This window comes from Narcine bancroftii, chromosome 11 (assembly GCF_036971445.1).
Source record: "Narcine bancroftii isolate sNarBan1 chromosome 11, sNarBan1.hap1, whole genome shotgun sequence".
NCBI lineage: Eukaryota > Metazoa > Chordata > Chondrichthyes > Torpediniformes > Narcinidae > Narcine > Narcine bancroftii.
Genome location: NC_091479.1, coordinates 6,911,027 through 6,927,017, shown reverse-complemented (window position 1 = coordinate 6,927,017; position 15,991 = coordinate 6,911,027). Strand labels below are relative to the sequence as shown.

General features: G+C 42.1%; 1 protein-coding gene across 7 annotated transcripts in view; it reads left to right on the top strand.

Annotated features, from left to right (window-relative positions):
* myo9aa (myosin IXAa) overlaps positions 1-15,991 on the top strand; it is a 176,910-nt gene that overhangs the window by 119,511 nt on the left and 41,408 nt on the right. For 6 of the 7 annotated variants that reach the window (XM_069902406.1, XM_069902409.1, XM_069902403.1 and 3 more), the window contains 10 exons: positions 542-581; positions 3,005-3,127; positions 6,286-6,366; positions 7,787-7,897; positions 8,683-8,805; positions 9,493-9,642; positions 10,485-10,789; positions 11,129-12,793; positions 14,030-14,135; positions 15,499-15,711. In XM_069902406.1, coding sequence (XP_069758507.1) covers positions 542-581; positions 3,005-3,127; positions 6,286-6,366; positions 7,787-7,897; positions 8,683-8,805; positions 9,493-9,642; positions 10,485-10,789; positions 11,129-12,793; positions 14,030-14,135; positions 15,499-15,711 — 2,917 coding nt within the window. The remainder of the gene's footprint in view (positions 1-541; positions 582-3,004; positions 3,128-6,285; positions 6,367-7,786; positions 7,898-8,682; positions 8,806-9,492; positions 9,643-10,484; positions 10,790-11,128; positions 12,794-14,029; positions 14,136-15,498; positions 15,712-15,991) is intronic. The other variant, XM_069902410.1, reaches the window with a different exon arrangement.

Sequence of the window (15,991 nt, the reverse complement as noted above, 5' to 3'; positions counted from 1 at the left end):
CACTCGTCTGAGGTTTTTGTGGTGCCATGCAACACACTGGGGAATGAGTGTCTCGCTGCAGTCCCCCACAACATTTTTGGTTTGTATCTTTCTCCCAGAGTTTATCAGGAAGTCATGTCTTCCACATATCATGTTTAAGAGGAAATATATACAAGACATTAGATGTCTGTCTCCAGATCCTTGTGAAAGCTGGGGATTCCAGGAGGTGACTGAAGGTCCAAATGTATTTAAATTGTCGAACAAATGTTTTATTCATTTGAATAAAACATAACCTTGGACATTCTGTGAAAGGGATTAATTGTAATATTATGTGAGTAATTAATTTACATGCGCAAGGTTTGCCTCTTTTGCCACCTCATGCTCAGGAAGTCTTTCCGATATTTAGAGGGTTTTCACATGAAATTATTTTCCCACGATTATCCTCACAGGTGAATGTTTGAAGAAACCCATTGGGATAGTTTGTTTTCATGTCTCTGACAATATCTGACCAAAGGAGCAGATTGTCGGGTGTTTGTTCTAACCTCTGTTGTTCTTTTACTAGGAGGAGTAAGAACACAAAAACCAAGCCAGTTTTGCCGAAGGTAAGAATGTGTCCAGATGCACGCTGCTCCTCTCGCCCTTTCCAAGTCGATTAGAATCTCACTGTCAATTGTACAAATAAAATAAACTCAAAAGCAGTTTTTGCTTCCTGATGTGGCAATTGGAGAGACATCTTTGAGCCTTGTGAATTCATTACTCAGAACCTTTGTTTTTCTGCCACCTTCCCGAACCCCATTCAGTCTCAACTCAGTTCGTGGGACAGCTCGAGTTGTGGCAATAAAGCTCGAGCTCGAGTTTGTGGCAATAAAGCTGCAAGTGATTAATTGTCTGTGAATGATGAATAACAAACACACCGTTATTTTTGAGGTGGCGAACAGCTTCCCTCCTTGCAGTTTTGTGACCGAAGATGGAAACTAACAGGATTTGCTGATGAGTGAAATTTGCCAGGTCGTCCAGTAAATCCACATCCCTGTGACTCAACTTCAGTTTCATTCATTGAATCGTAACCCTGCACCGGATGTGGAGCAAAGTGTCCGTTAAGTTCCCGGCTGTTTGTTGAAGTATGGAAAAATACTGCTCATTGATTAGGATGTTTTCCGTGCTCCTGTAACTGGGAAAGGTTTGTCTACTTGTGCTGAATGAAGGATAATTCACAGAGGTGAGGTATGATTCCTCTGTCTGACTGATCCCATCGCAGGGCAGGAAAGAACTCCAGGGCAGAGTCCTGAATCCAATGACCTTCCTTTCATCGTGAGATTGGTGAATCCATTTCTAAACTTAATCACAATTGGGCTGATGGATCAATTTAATAATTTCCCCTTTACTTTAGAAACAGACTCCAAATATCTCACATGGTAGTAAATATTTATTTATCTTTTTTATCTTTACTATTTCTTTTCCTGCTTCATGGTGCGTAATGTTAATTTAGTTCCTATTGTTTCTGCTGGAATATCTTGTGAACCTGTATGGCGACACCAAGTAAGTATTTTAATGAATCTGTACATTGGACTTGTACGACATTGAAATCTCATATCATTCCATAAAGGGGCAGTTAACATTTTCTCCTCTCGTACCTGAGATTTTGAAAATTGTTTTCTTGTTTCCCTCCCCCATCAGTCTCTTTTTTTTGTTCATGCCACCATTCTCATTCTCTTTGTCGGATTCCAGCACTGGCACCCACTCCCCCCTGTATGGCATCCTCCTGACCCCTTTTTTCTTGCCCTTGTCTGGCATCTGCCCACTGCCATGTTTCTCTAATTCCAGATGGGCCCCTGTCCCACCTTCCCACGATGACCTCTTTACCTTCTCGACTACATTTTCCCAGTCTCAATGAAGAGTTTCAGCTTCAAATATCGACTATTCTTTTCCTCCCACTGAGCTCCTCCAGATTGTGTATGGCTTCAGATTTCAACTAGGCTGAAGGCGGGTGTTTCTTCGCCTACTCTATTCCTTACGTGCCCATGATTACCAAGTAGCCAAGTTCAGCTCCAACACCATCAAAAATTCACTGACAGCACCTCCATCATTGGCCAGATAATGGGAAACGATGAGTAAGAACGTAGGATGGAGATCGAGGATCTGTTTGGGTGGAGCCAGAACAACGTCACCAAGACCAAGGAGATTCATGTAAGTTTTGGGAAGGCGAGGCCGAAGGCCCACGTGCCTGTCTGCATCAAAAGATGGAGAGGGTTTTTACTGGGCATCCACTTATTGGAGGACCTATTCTCGAGCTAATGCATGAACCATGAAGAAGGCACACCCTATGTCTACTTTTGAATATGTGTGAGGAGATTTAGCATGTTGAATGTCTGCAGGTGGACTGTGGACTGGGTGCATCACTGGTTTGGAAATTCAGGAACCCAGGAATGCAAAAAGCTGAAAGATGGTAGCAAACATAACCAAGTCCAGCCGGGCTCCAACCTTGATTTTATTGAAGACATCTGCATGAGGCACTGCCTGAAGAAGCCCCAGCCAGCACCAAAAAAAGACCCCCATCAACCTGGCCACAGCCTCTTCTTGCTGCAACTTGTGAGAAGATAGAGAAGTTGGGAGTCGGCCTCTCTCGTTTAAAAAAAAAGGTTTTTTTTTCAACAGCTGTCATGCTCCTGAACCTCCCCTAGCAACTCAAATATAAACTACTCGGATACAAACCCCAATCTGCATTATTGAACCATTTTTTCTTGCACAAACTGACTGGATTTTATATTGGGTATCTCTGTCCTGGGGTAATTTAATGATACTGTGTTTTCAAACGTCTGTTTAGCTGTAAGAATTTCACTCTGTACTTGTGTACATGACAATCAATTCATTATTATTACAGTTGCATATTCCTCTCACTGCAGTTTCCATTCCAACTTGCTCCTCATAGAAGCTGATGAAAACATGCAGGTTCTGAAGTGAACATTTGTGAAGTTGATCCCAGCTGGTTTGAAAACGGTCATTTATGTCCCTCTTCATTCTGCAGCACTTATTAGATGTGAGGTCACTGAAGTACCTGGCGAGCCTGACCCTTCACGACCGTATTACCAAGTCTCTACTTCACCTGCACAAGAAGAAAAAGCCGCCCAGTATCAGCGCTCAATTCCAGGTCAGTGCACCATGGGCTTCCCTTCGTGAATGTTGCACATGGTGTCAAGAGTTCACCTACTATTCCACGTTTCAGTGTTTGTTCAGGGAGTAACCAATACTTCAGTGTTACTGGTAGCTCATTGAATGACCTTATTGTTTTGGGACATCCTTTCGGTCTTATCAGGCTAATAAAAGCACACAGAAATGCTGGAGGAACTCAGCTGGTCTTGCAGTGTCCATTGGAGGTAAAGATATGTTCAGGCCTGAGCCCAAATGAGTCAAGTTATCTTCACCGCCTCTGGACGCTGTGAGACCAGCTGAGTTCCTCCAGTATTTCTGTGTGTTTTGACTACAATCACAGCTTCTGCAGACTTTCATATTTCACTGCGTAATTAGGCTGCTAATTTCACTGAACAATTTCTAATCTGCCCTATTAATTTAAATTTAGATGCAGGCCCTTTCGGCCCATGACCCCATGCCACCCAATTGACCTACGACCCCCATTACATTTCAAACAGTGGGAGGAAACCAGAGCCACAAAGGAAACCCCTGGAGTCACGGGGAGAACTGACAAACTCATGACGGACCCCGTACTGATCGCTGTTGCTATCACAGCGTGGTACTAACCGCGAGGCTAACTGTGCAAGAACTAACTTCCAAGAACATGCAGAAAAACCAAACAAATTGAATGTAGGGATATAAATAGTTTTGGAGGAGAAAAACCATGGATTTATTGTGCTTCCCTTGTACCGTGGAGTTCTGTCCACATTTTTAAGCCCATTTGGTTGGCTTCTTGCTACATCATGCCTTGAATGAAAGTTTTATTTCTGGCATGATATAGCACAGCATTGAATTGAAAATTGGCACAAGTTGCTGTTGGAGGTCATCATCACACACGTGCAGCTGGAGAAAGACTAACTGTGAGCATTGCCTCATCAGAATCCTGTACTTGCTTAAAGTGCCAGTTGCATAGATTTTAAAATCTTCCTTTCTGATAACAGCAGCCCCCTCATTATGGGATTACGAATCCTCTTCCTCGGCAGATGTTTTACTCTCCTTTATCATTTATCAAGTTCAAGTTTGTCAGAATACATACATGACATCACATCCAACCCTGAGATACTTTTTCCTGCTGATTGGTTGTGTAAACTATACTCAAGAAAAATACATGTATTCAAAAGAGAAAAATGTAAATAAGCTGCAAATATTAAAAAAAAATAAATTCAGTAATAAATGATGTGCAAAGTATGAGCCCTTAAATGAGTCCCTGATTGAGTTTGTTGTTGAGGGGGAGTAGTTGTTCCTGAACCTGGTGGTGCGAGACTTGTGGCACCGACACCTCTTTCCTGATGGCAGCAGCGAGAACAGAGCGTGTGCTGGGTGGTGTGGATCCTTGATGATCACTGCTGCTCTCCGATAGCAGTGTTCCACATAGATTTTCCCAGTGGTGGGAGTGTTTTGCCTGTGACACAACAGGCTGAGTCCACTACCTTTTGAAGGGATTTATGCTCAGAGGTTTTTTTTTTACCCCATAACAGGGCCAGACAGCACACTTTTAGAAGCTTGCTAAAGTTTTCGATGTCATATCGAACCTCCACAAACTCCTGAGGAAATGGAGATGCTGATACACCTTTCTTGACAATAACATCAGTGTGATCGGTCCGGGAAAGGTCCTCCAAGATGGTGACTCCCAAAATTTAAATTTGTTCACCCTCTCCAACATTGATTCCCCAATGACCACTGGATCATGCACCTCTGGTTTTCCCTTCCTGAACGTTTTGGTGACACATTGATAGAGAGGTTGTTGTTTATTCGGCCAAGATCTACCTCCTGTGTGCTGATTCACGCTCTTTTATATTGCTCATTACAATGGTATCGTCAGCAAATTTGTAAATGGTGTTGGACGTGGATCTTCAAGTAAAATGAGATTTAAATATTTTTTTTCCCATTGCTCTCCAGTAGACCTGTCCATTTTTATTACATTTTTAGGATCTGGGCATTGCTGTCCATAACCGCTTCTATTGCCTGACTTTATTTATCTGAGGGCAAGTTGGAGTGAGCCACTGTCTTGATCTGTTGCTGTCTCTCCTGACGATGCTGTTTGGGAGGACGTTCGAAGTTTAGACCCAGCTCAGACAAAAAGGAACAGCATTGCACATCTCTCTTAACATGGTGTAGAACTGGGAGGAGATCAAGCAAGTGACGGTGTTGCCATCTGACTCCAGATTCTGTCCTTTTTGCTGTTTGAATTGGGAGGCGCTAGGAGGGTGTCTGGGCAAGTAACTGTGTGGAGATGATGAGAGTTCATTGTCATCACTGCTAAAGAAGTGGTCCCTTGATCTTCCTTTCCTCAAGTGCTGATGTTGAGAAGAAGATTATTATTCTGGAACCTCTGAGCCAGATTCTCAATCTCCATCCTCTATTTTGACTCAGCATTATCTGGTAAGATGGATGTCCTTTTGAATCAGGTGTGATCCTGAGACAACAGTTATGTACTGGGTGTAGAGGGACTGCTTTGTCTGTCAAACTGCTTGTGTGTTTTTTGCGGCTGCATCTATCCAAGCAAATGGAGAGGGTTCCTTCCCTTTTCCTTGTGGATAGTTAAATGGTTTCTATGGTATGAGGAGATGCAGATTATCCATCCTCTTGTCTGGTTTTGTTATCACGTATTTTTGTGGCTGCCCCATTTGAATGGCTCTGCTCTCATTGAGGATGGGATGTTCTGGAAGCATCCTTCTCTCGTTAATTCTTTAATTGTCTATTGTTGTTCAGCTGGATATTGTAGGACCACAGAGCATTGATCTTTGTAAGTAAGGACTCTTGTGGACTTTATTGATTTTCTTTTTATTCTCTCTGTATTGCACAGACACATTGTTTACATTTGTTATCAATTTACTGATCTTTGCATGTTTTACGCTGTGTACAGTGTATTTTTTGCACCGTCAATTCGTGATAATTCTGCCGTGCCTGCAGGAAAAAGGAATCCGAGTTGTATGTGATGTCATGCATGGACTCTGACAAAATCTGAAAATCTGAATAAATTTACAGTCAGTGTAATTTTTAGCTGTAAAGTAAGAGATTAATTCAATTCTGATTTTCAATGTTATACATTTGATCTTGATCCTTTGACTCAAAATAAGGAAATTCACTATACTCTGGTATTTGTTTGTCACACAGGCTTCTCTCAATAAGCTCATGGAGACCCTGGGACAGGCGGAGCCTTATTTTGTCAAGTGCATTCGATCAAATGCAGAAAAGGTCTTGGATTTATTCCTCAACTTTAAAAAAAAATTTATTGAACCATATTAACCAAAATACACACAAACATTTCCCTCTTGAATATACACAGTGTAATTTTCTCCCCTTTTTCCTCCCTCCTTCCCACTATTTATTCCTCAACTTGAAGATGAATTGGTTGAGAAATCAAAATTGAAAATAAACATTTGTAGCGTACAGCAAATTGACCTAATGGGAGAAGGACAAGACGGTTGTTTGACCGAAGTGCGTGTGTGTGTGTATATATATATATATATATATATATAGCCTCCTTTGAAGAAGACCGCAGAGCCCACCTCACTGACAAAAGGCAAAGGAGGAAAAACCCAACACCCAACCCCAACCAACCAATTTTCCCTTGCAACCGCTGCAATCGTGTCTGCCTGTCCCGCATCGGACTGGTCAGCCACAAACGAGCCTGCAGCTGACGTGGACTTTTTACCCCCTCCATAAATCTTCGTCCGCGAAGCCAAGCCAAAGAGACAAAAAAGACATATATATATATATATATACATGCCTGTCCCGCATCGGACTTGTCAGCCACCATCGAGCCTGCAGCTGACGTGGACTTTTACCCCCTCCATAAATCTTTGTCCGCGAAGCCAAGCCAAAGAAGAAAGAAATATATATATGTGTGTGTGTGTGTGTATGAAAGCAGAAATTGCCAGAAATATGTAGAAGGTTGGATTGCATTTCTGAAGAGAGTAGAATGATAATTCGTTAGAATAACAGCTTGCACTTGCATAAAGAACTTGAGGTCCAAAGGCAAAGTGCAGTAAAAGCTGGAGGAGATTACAGCTATGGGAGGTTGGGTTTTATCAAGACGAGTTTTGCTATAAAATCAAAGTTAGTGATATGGTAATGGAGTGTACACGTGAAAGGTTTTGTCACTTCAAGATGACGTCAGTTCAGCGATTCAAGAGTAGAGATAGATGTATGCAATTTGGAGAGAGCTTTGAAATAATGTGCTGGGTGAACATGATAAAATTATTGTAATAAGAAGATAAATATGGAACAATAGGAAAAGCAGTTTGGACAAAATGCTGTGGTCTGATCCGGAGAGATAATTCACTTTGCAAAAGTCTATTTATGGTCCTGCTGAGGCTTGTTTCCAGAGAAACCAAATTGGAATATTTGAAGCGAGGATTCCGAGTGAGACGGACAAACCTGGCTAATGATGTAACGTTCTTGGGCGAGAGGAAATAAAAGTGGAAGTGTGAAACTGCAGTGGGGCTTAAGTGTGAATTTTTGGGGAAACCTTGTGATGGGATTGCGGGGTGAAAGAAGTGTGGTCAGAAATTGAGTGAAAGTGGGATCAGGGGAGCAGGTTGAGGTTTGTTGGCAAGCTCCGGGAAATGCTGCCTGCAGCTGCCTGTGACGTTTACTTCTGTCGTCTTTGTAGCTTCCCTTGCGCTTCAATGATCATCTCGTCCTGAGACAACTGCGGTATACAGGCATGCTAGAAACTGTCAGGATACGACAATCAGGCTACAGTATAAAGTACACGTTTCAGGTGAGTGGCTCTGGTTACTCTCGAGCTTTGCTGTTTGTTCTATTCAATTCGGCATTGAATCAAATTTAGAAATTATATCTATTTGAAAAGTGGAAACCAATTGATTACAATTTGAATTAAATTCCAATGAATTGCACATCACTGAAGCCGAATGATGGTATCTGGCCCATTTTGAGTCAATAGACAATAGGAGCTGGAGTAGGCCCTTCAGCCCGTCGAGCCAGCACCGCCATTTTACAGATCATGGCTGATCACTATTTGAATTTGTCAATTTACATTTTTAAAATGAAAAATTGTATCAGATCGGGTAAGAAATCAAAGACTAAACTGAGATTTTGTGGACATTAAAGTTGAAAGATCTGGGGATCTGTGCATGGCCGACCATCTCCCAATCCATACCCATTTTAGCCACTTTACCTTTGTCAAATAACTTCAAAATGCAGGGCCATAGATTTTGTCACTTTTCCTGAAGATATTCAGTCTGTAGTTCATGGGTGATGTTATTTTCCCTTCTGCCCCACTCCAAATTGGCTCGTCTTTAAGTACAAATCCAGAAGTGAGTGACATTGGTTATTTGAACGTTTATAATGGCATTTAATGTTCACGGCAGGGTTCAACATTAAATCATGAGCTATATTTTTGGTCCTCTTTGTCTCCTGTAACACCACTGAATAAACTGGGTTTATTCTCCCAGTTGCTTCATAACGTTCGAGCACTTATTTAAAACAAATGATAAGAATTGAATGTACTGAATATAGCTAATGTAAGATTTTGAAATATTTCAGGAATTTGTGGATCATTTCCATGTACTTTTGCCGCAAGGTATCACAACTTCACAAAGCAGCATTCGGGAGTTTGTGAGAAGCGTGAACCTCAACGTAGACAGTTATCAAGTGGGCCAGACAATGGTGCGTTTTATGATATGAATAGCAACTGTTTAAAATTGGGAATGCAAATTGATATTGGCAGCAAAATATGAGGTGCGCGTGGAAACCTTACTTTGTTGGCATTATAAAGGTTATATTGTTTATATTTTAATATGTCTAGGACAAATTGCATTACTTCTGCCCAAAGTAAAAGTTTTCATTGCTCATCGAGAGGAGACGGGGTGTTTTTGGAGTAAAAGCTTTGTTTAAATGACAAGTATCTTGTATTTTTTTTTGAGTACATTTATTCATGCTAGTTCTGAGTAGAACCATAATTTTCCCATGCCAGTTTGATGGTCATAGTTTGTGGATTTGGGGATTGATCGTGACCATCATTCTTGCTTGACTCAATATCCATTATCGTCAGAGGTCCTAGATGAGAATTTCAGTACCCCATTTCTAATTCTCCATTTTCATAAATATCCAATGACGCCAAACTCAAGAGCCTAACTTCTTCTCCATTCTTTACCTCTTTAAGATTCCTGGTCCACACTTTAGTTCAATTCTTCTGACCGCTTTCAAACACTGTTGCAGTCCCCTTTTCTCCCACCCTGTCATACACCACGAAGGTTTGCTTCTTTGGAGGTGCAGTTGCATCTGCGTACTTAATTGTTCATCCTTCCATTATGGTGCCATACTTCTGCATTTGTTCTGCGTGTTCCTCCATAGATATTTATGAAGGAGAGTGAGCGAAAAAGGCTTCAGAACATGTTGCATGAGGAGGTCCTTCGGAGAATCATTTTGCTTCAGAGCTGGTTTTGCACTGTGCTTGAACGGCGGCAGTTTCTCCAGATGAAACGTGCAGCAGTCGTTATACAGGTTTGTATGAGATTAAAAGTTTCAGTGGTTCATTTTTAATCTATCTGAACCCTGCATGGTGGTTTAATATTAATCATGGGAAGAAGGCAATCTGGTGAGATCAGCAAGTGCTGCGTGCACTGTCCAAACTGTTGCTTGTTCGCTGCCCATAGGCCACAAAGCTTGATTGATTCTCTTTTGATTGGACTGCTCTTTGCTACTGGTTTATTCTGTTTGAATCTTCTGAGAGGGGCAGCATGGTTGGCGCAGCAGTCAGCTCAACGCCTTTACAATGCCAGCGATCTGGTGCAGGGCTCGAAAACCGCGCTGTCTGTAAGGAGTTTGTTCGTTCTTCCCGTGTCTGCTTGGGTTTTCCCCGGGGCCTCTGGTTTCCTCCCACTGTACCGCGGTGGGGGGGGGGGGGGTAGGTCAATTGGGTGTAAATTGTGCAGCACAGACTCGTGGGCCGACATGGCCTGTTACCGTACTGTATGTCTAAATTTTAAAATGTAAAAATCTGACTTTAAAATTTTTTTTTTTGTGCGAATATTTTAATTTAATTGTCAATTCCTTACCAGATTTACATGAGATCCTTTTCACTTGGGATTGGACTAAGACTGCCCAAATAACTTTTCTTTAGGATTCTTTGCAGATTGGATTTGAATATTTGAGGTGTCTAAAACCAGCTCTTTTTCAAACCTATATGCTCCCCATGGCTGGTTATTACATTTAATTTTGTTTTAATATTTAGGACATCATGTTGAATGTCCTTTTTGCAAAATGTTATTTAACTATTTAATTTTTTTTACGGCAATGAGACAGATGTGATATATTCCGATTTTCTTTACAATATTTCTCTGCAGAATTATTGGCGAAGCTACAAAATGAGGCAGAGCCTCATTTGCACAGACCTCAATGTCTCCTATATAGCAGCAACCAGTATTCAGGCAATGTGGAAAGGCTACACCCAGAGAAAGATGTACTTGCGAATGCGTAATGCAGCTATTGTCATACAGAGGTGTTGGCAAAATTATTACAGATGCAAGCTTGCAGCACTCTGCATCCAGACCTATTGGAGAAGGTACAAGGAAATGCAAATGTACAGAGCTTTCAGGGACAGTATCATTAAGATTCAAGCTGCAAACCGAGGATTTGTTGTGCGACGCAGGTAATTGCACCGGACTTCATTTTTGTTTCTTGTTTGAACAGCCAAAATTCGAATCGTAGTTAGACGGATAGACTGGTGGGTGCATATTGCAGGTGGTTTGTTTGAATAACCGGATCGCAAAAATTACACATTCGCGCACGCTCTCTCCCATTTGGTGGCTGAGGTTAATTACAATGTTTTTGCAGTTGTGAGAGTGCATTTAGTTTCAAATTGAACTTGGAACAAGTCTGAATGGATGTTAGGTTTGAAAATTGATGGCCTTCACTTGACTTTCTAATTGAACGAAAACAAATCAAATTGGTAGATTCCACCCCCTTGATGATTTCTTGCCTTTTTCAGATTTCAGGCGTTGAGAAGACAAAAGTGCAAAGAAAAGAGAAAACAACTGGATAGCGAACAGAAAAGACCATTGGATAAGCACTTGGATGGAAACCTTTCTCAGCGCGCTGCAGCTGATCTCAACAAATTAGAAGCTGAGCTGAATGAGAACCCTGCCTCACAAGAGTATGACCTGCAGGCTGTACCTGCAGACCGTAATGACGGATCTCTGGATATGCAGGGTGGAACTTTCAGATCTGCCGATGGTGCAGATTTGCTGCAGGATGTTGTAGTGAGGGAGAGGCCAAAGTCGCTGTCTGGAGACCCTGAGAAGCAAAAAGTGGTGCGTGCCAAACGACACAGCCGGAGAATGAGAGAATTAGAGCAGGCCAAGTTCAGCCTTGAACTACTGAAGGTGAGATCCGGAGGTGTGTCCCCCTCGGAGGAGGGGCGCTGGTGCAATGAAATGATTTCTGACGGCGTGAACTCCTTGTCTCCTCAACGAACACCAGATAGTGATAGCTCACGAGGTAGTTTTGAAGTCCCCAGTGGTGATGATGGCCAGAGGAGGCAACTTTCTTTAAATGCTTCTGATGACCTGGTTTCTGATTCTGGCCTGCATAATGCTCGTGGGAATCTTTCAACTAATCCAAAGCTCGATGATCACGGTGTGCTACTGAATGAAACTGACCTGTCTTCCAATTTTCCTTCTATCAATAATTGCAAAGGTCGTATTACCCCATCTTTAGAAATAGCCAACCAAGAACCTAGTTTTCAACGACTGAGTTCTGAAGGTCGCTCTCCCAGTTCTGGAATTCTAGTTGGATCCAAGCTGGATTCTAGTCTCTCAAGCTTGTTGCCAAATCATGGTGGTGTGTCCAGGACCCCAGTGCCAAATGACACTGCTGTTGTAGGTACTGACAACTATAAAATTGAAGGCCGTGCCATTGGAGCCAAAGCTTACAGAGCAGAAGGTGACAAAGCTTTGCCACTCTCTTGTGAATCTGCTGTGCTGGATGATGCATGCGCAGATTCCCTGTCGTGTACTACAATCCTGGAAAAACTGGAATGGCTAAATGTCCAGCAGGCAGAGAGGCAAAAGCAAAAGCGGCAGCAGAATGAGAAGGAGATGATGGAACAGATAAGGCAACAGACAGAAATCCTTGAGCAACAACGCAAAGTTTTTGAGAAGCAGGAGAAGGACATGTTTGAAAGACAGCGAGGCGAAGCTCTGCAGAAAATAGAACGTAGCAGACAAAATGATTCCATTCAGCTCCCTTTCAAATCTGCAAGCACACAGGCGGATTTGCACTTCCTGCAAACACACAAAGAACAGGATCCAAGTATCAGTTCAACTGCCATTGAGCCTCAGCTATTGAAGGCTGTGGAATCTTCTGATACTGAAAATACTTCACGTCAGCCTGAAGTAAAAAATCGACCCATCAGCATGTTTTTTGAAACAAAAGACCTGCGACCAAGTGGCCAACAGGAAATCAATAAGCTGGACGGCTGGACCCCCCAGCTGAGCTTGGAGACTCATGAACCTCTCTCAAGTGTCGAGCGCTTCAGACGTGCTCAACCTCAAAGAGGGAAAGCAAACACAAAAGGAGAGTCTACCAATAATATTGCCAAGGACAAAACCAATGCCTTGTTCTTTTTGCCAAAAGACAAGAATATAGACAGCAAGTAAGTGGTTTATCTCGATTATTGAGGAATACAAGTCAAAAGTGAAGGTTTGTGTGAAGTGCACTCAAATTATTTCGATTATTGAATACAAGTCAAAAGTGAAGGTTTGTGTGAAGTGCACTCAAATTGAGAGGTGAATTATAGTGTACTAATGCACAGCACCCGTGGAATAACCAAGTACTTGACTGTAAGATGAAGCTCTGCCCAAAAGTAATGGAGAAATTTCCCAATTTTGGTAGTTAAAATGTGGGATGGGGTTAGCATTTTGGATACTGGAAAAATAACATCCTAAATGATTCAAGAAGCTACTGAACAAAATATATGGACCTTTTCTTTGGTGTCCTAATATATTAACTGATTAATTCTCTTTTCGTCATCATAAACGAGCACCAGTTGAAAACAGGAGAGGTTCTGTCAGGTGACACCTGACTGAGATTTGAGGCAGAGGGGTTGTGGACAATTTTGTAAATCTGGGAGAAATGTAGAAAGTAATGAGATGAATATTGCCTCCCCCACTGTAAAGGTACAGGTAAAACCTGCAGACTGTAAGTAAAACTTGGAACTTTTGAGAAGGGTTGTAATAAATGTTATTGTCAGATAATGGAAGACAACAAATGTCTTGCTGTTACTTAACATTTTTTTTTCCATACCTTCCCTCTAAACAAATTAAAATTTTTAAAATTTCTATTTAGATGTACAGCATAGTAACCAAGCATTTTGGCCCAATTACACCTACAATCCCCAGTATGTTTTGAAGGGTGGGAGGAAACCGGTGCACCCGGAGGAAACCCACGCAGACACAGGGAGTACGTATAGACTCCTTACAGACGCAGCGGGATTCGAACCCATGACCCGATCGCTGATGCTGTAACAGAGTTACGCTAACTGTGTCACCCCATCTGAAAGTGCTGCGCTTCAACATTACTGAACTGGATTACCATTTTGAATTACATGCTTAATTTGATGCAGCAGCTGAGAACAATTCACCAGACAAATTTGGGACGGGAATCCAAGCTCTTGTGTCTTTTCCAGTATTTCCTACTCTTGCCACCCTCATCTAAGCCAGGGAGAAGACCGTATTTGGTACTTGAGCACTCTTAGATGTATGGTTCAGTCTGTGATGGTCATTGTGTTTTCCCGTGGCCATTAAGTACCAATGTTTCCTGCTGTTAGATCTTAGAAATTTGTTTTCAGTGTATTTGCAACATCATTCATTATTAATACTGCACTTTATAGGATTGACAAAGATTCTGTGAATCTGGAAAAATCTCTTGCTTTATCCAAAGAAGATCAAGCTTTCAGAGAAAAGATGATGAAAACATTACCCCTGAAAGTAACTGATGTAAGCAATCTAATCCTCTACAGATTATATATTGAGGATATGATGAAACTGTTGAGAGAGCATGAGCTTGTGGTAAATTAGACGTTTAAAAAAAATGCATCCAGCATGGTGAGCAGCTGCGGAACCTATTAAGACAAGGGTGGCCAAACTATAGCCCGCAGGCCAACTGTGGCCCGTTTCCCCTTTTTAAGTGGCCCATTGGAGCAAATAAATTGGACTGTATGTACAACCGCACTTTGTAGTTTCAACACTAGACGTCGCTGTCATGTGAACAACGACTAGACCAACTGTTGCAATGTTACTCATTGATGAGAACATTTATCTCAGTTTAAGAAAAAGTTAACTTCAAATTAAAAAAAAAACAGTTGGTCTCAACACCGCTTTCTTGCATTGTAACTGGATGAAAACTGCCAGGCTTAATATTGTTTGGGCTGTATTTTTCTGTATGTGGCCCACAACCAAACAAGTTTGGCCACCCCTGTATTAGGACCACAGCTTAAAACTGGAGGTTTGGGATATTAAAGTCACTTTGGCACGAGTTTTCAGAAGCACCGAAGGATTCTATTTTTGAATTTGGCTCCTTATATTTTTCTTTTACCCACACCCCGATTTCCTGAATGAGCAACCTGCTTTTGTTTGTTCTGCCAACCTTCCTGCATCACTCCCCAGTAGCCACTGTTCATGGGCAAATTGGTGTGTTGGGGCTGACTGTTGAGGGCACGGGTGAGGAACAATACTTCCTCTAATTTTTAGCCGTCAGTGTGTGCAAAAATCTTAGGTGGTGCAATTTTTTTTCCCCCTGTGACAAAAGTCTGTGAACACTGAAGGCTTGAAATTGTTTCAAGATAATTTTTGGCCCAGCCTACCTCTCATGGCTGATCAAACTCTATTGGCATGTTTTAATATAATACAGATATGTATTTATTTCAAATTTTATTCTCGGCTTAAATTTCATTTGTGCGCTGGTTACAAACTACGTGTGCACATCTTCGAGGGAACAGGGTGGGGGGGGGAGAGATAATATCCAAGCACAGTTCTGCAGGGTGGGGGGGGAGAGGGGAGGGATAATATCAAAGCACAATTCGGACACCTGAAGACACCTTAACATCACTTTCCAGCAGAAGTTGCAGGTGCCATCGAGAATTCGGAGGAGGTGCTGTGAAGCTTGACGTACCCAGACCGGTTCACGAGATTCTTTGTTTTTGTTCTGCATTCGACCTCTTGCAGTATTTACATTCTTCCCCACTATAACAGTGTGACTGTGATGTGTGTGTAGTCTCCATCAGGTCTCATGGTGGTCCAGTGTGTTATATACTCCTCACAACTACATGTTTTGATCTTTGTGTGTTATTCGGTCAATCAGGTTGCAAGACCAGTGCACAAAAAGAGAGCCCGCATGTCGCGGACCCGCTCTGATTTCTTGACTAGAAGCTCTAATGCTGAAGGGGAGGGAGAGACTGAGGAAGAGGAGTGTGATGACCCCTCCATTGAATCCCCTCTCTCCCCCAACCAACCTAGATCTGAGCTGAGGCCAAAGGACAGTGCTGGACAGGCCTGTAAGAGTGACTCGGAAATGGTAAATAAATTGTGGCCAGTTGGGTGTGAGTCAAATCTGGGAGCATCTCCTTGCTAACCCTGACTGTTGAGCAGAAAGCAATACTGACATCTGGAACGGCTTAATCTCCCCACCTTTCGAATTTAGAAGGTAGCACTCAATGAACAAACGTAGTGCTTTTTCCTGTGGATTATTGTGTCACGCTCACTGTGTTGTGTACTGCGGTTATATTTCTATACACAATACTGCTCTTAACGCAGGACTTTTCAGTTTGTTGGGCACAGTGTTAATTGGATGATTG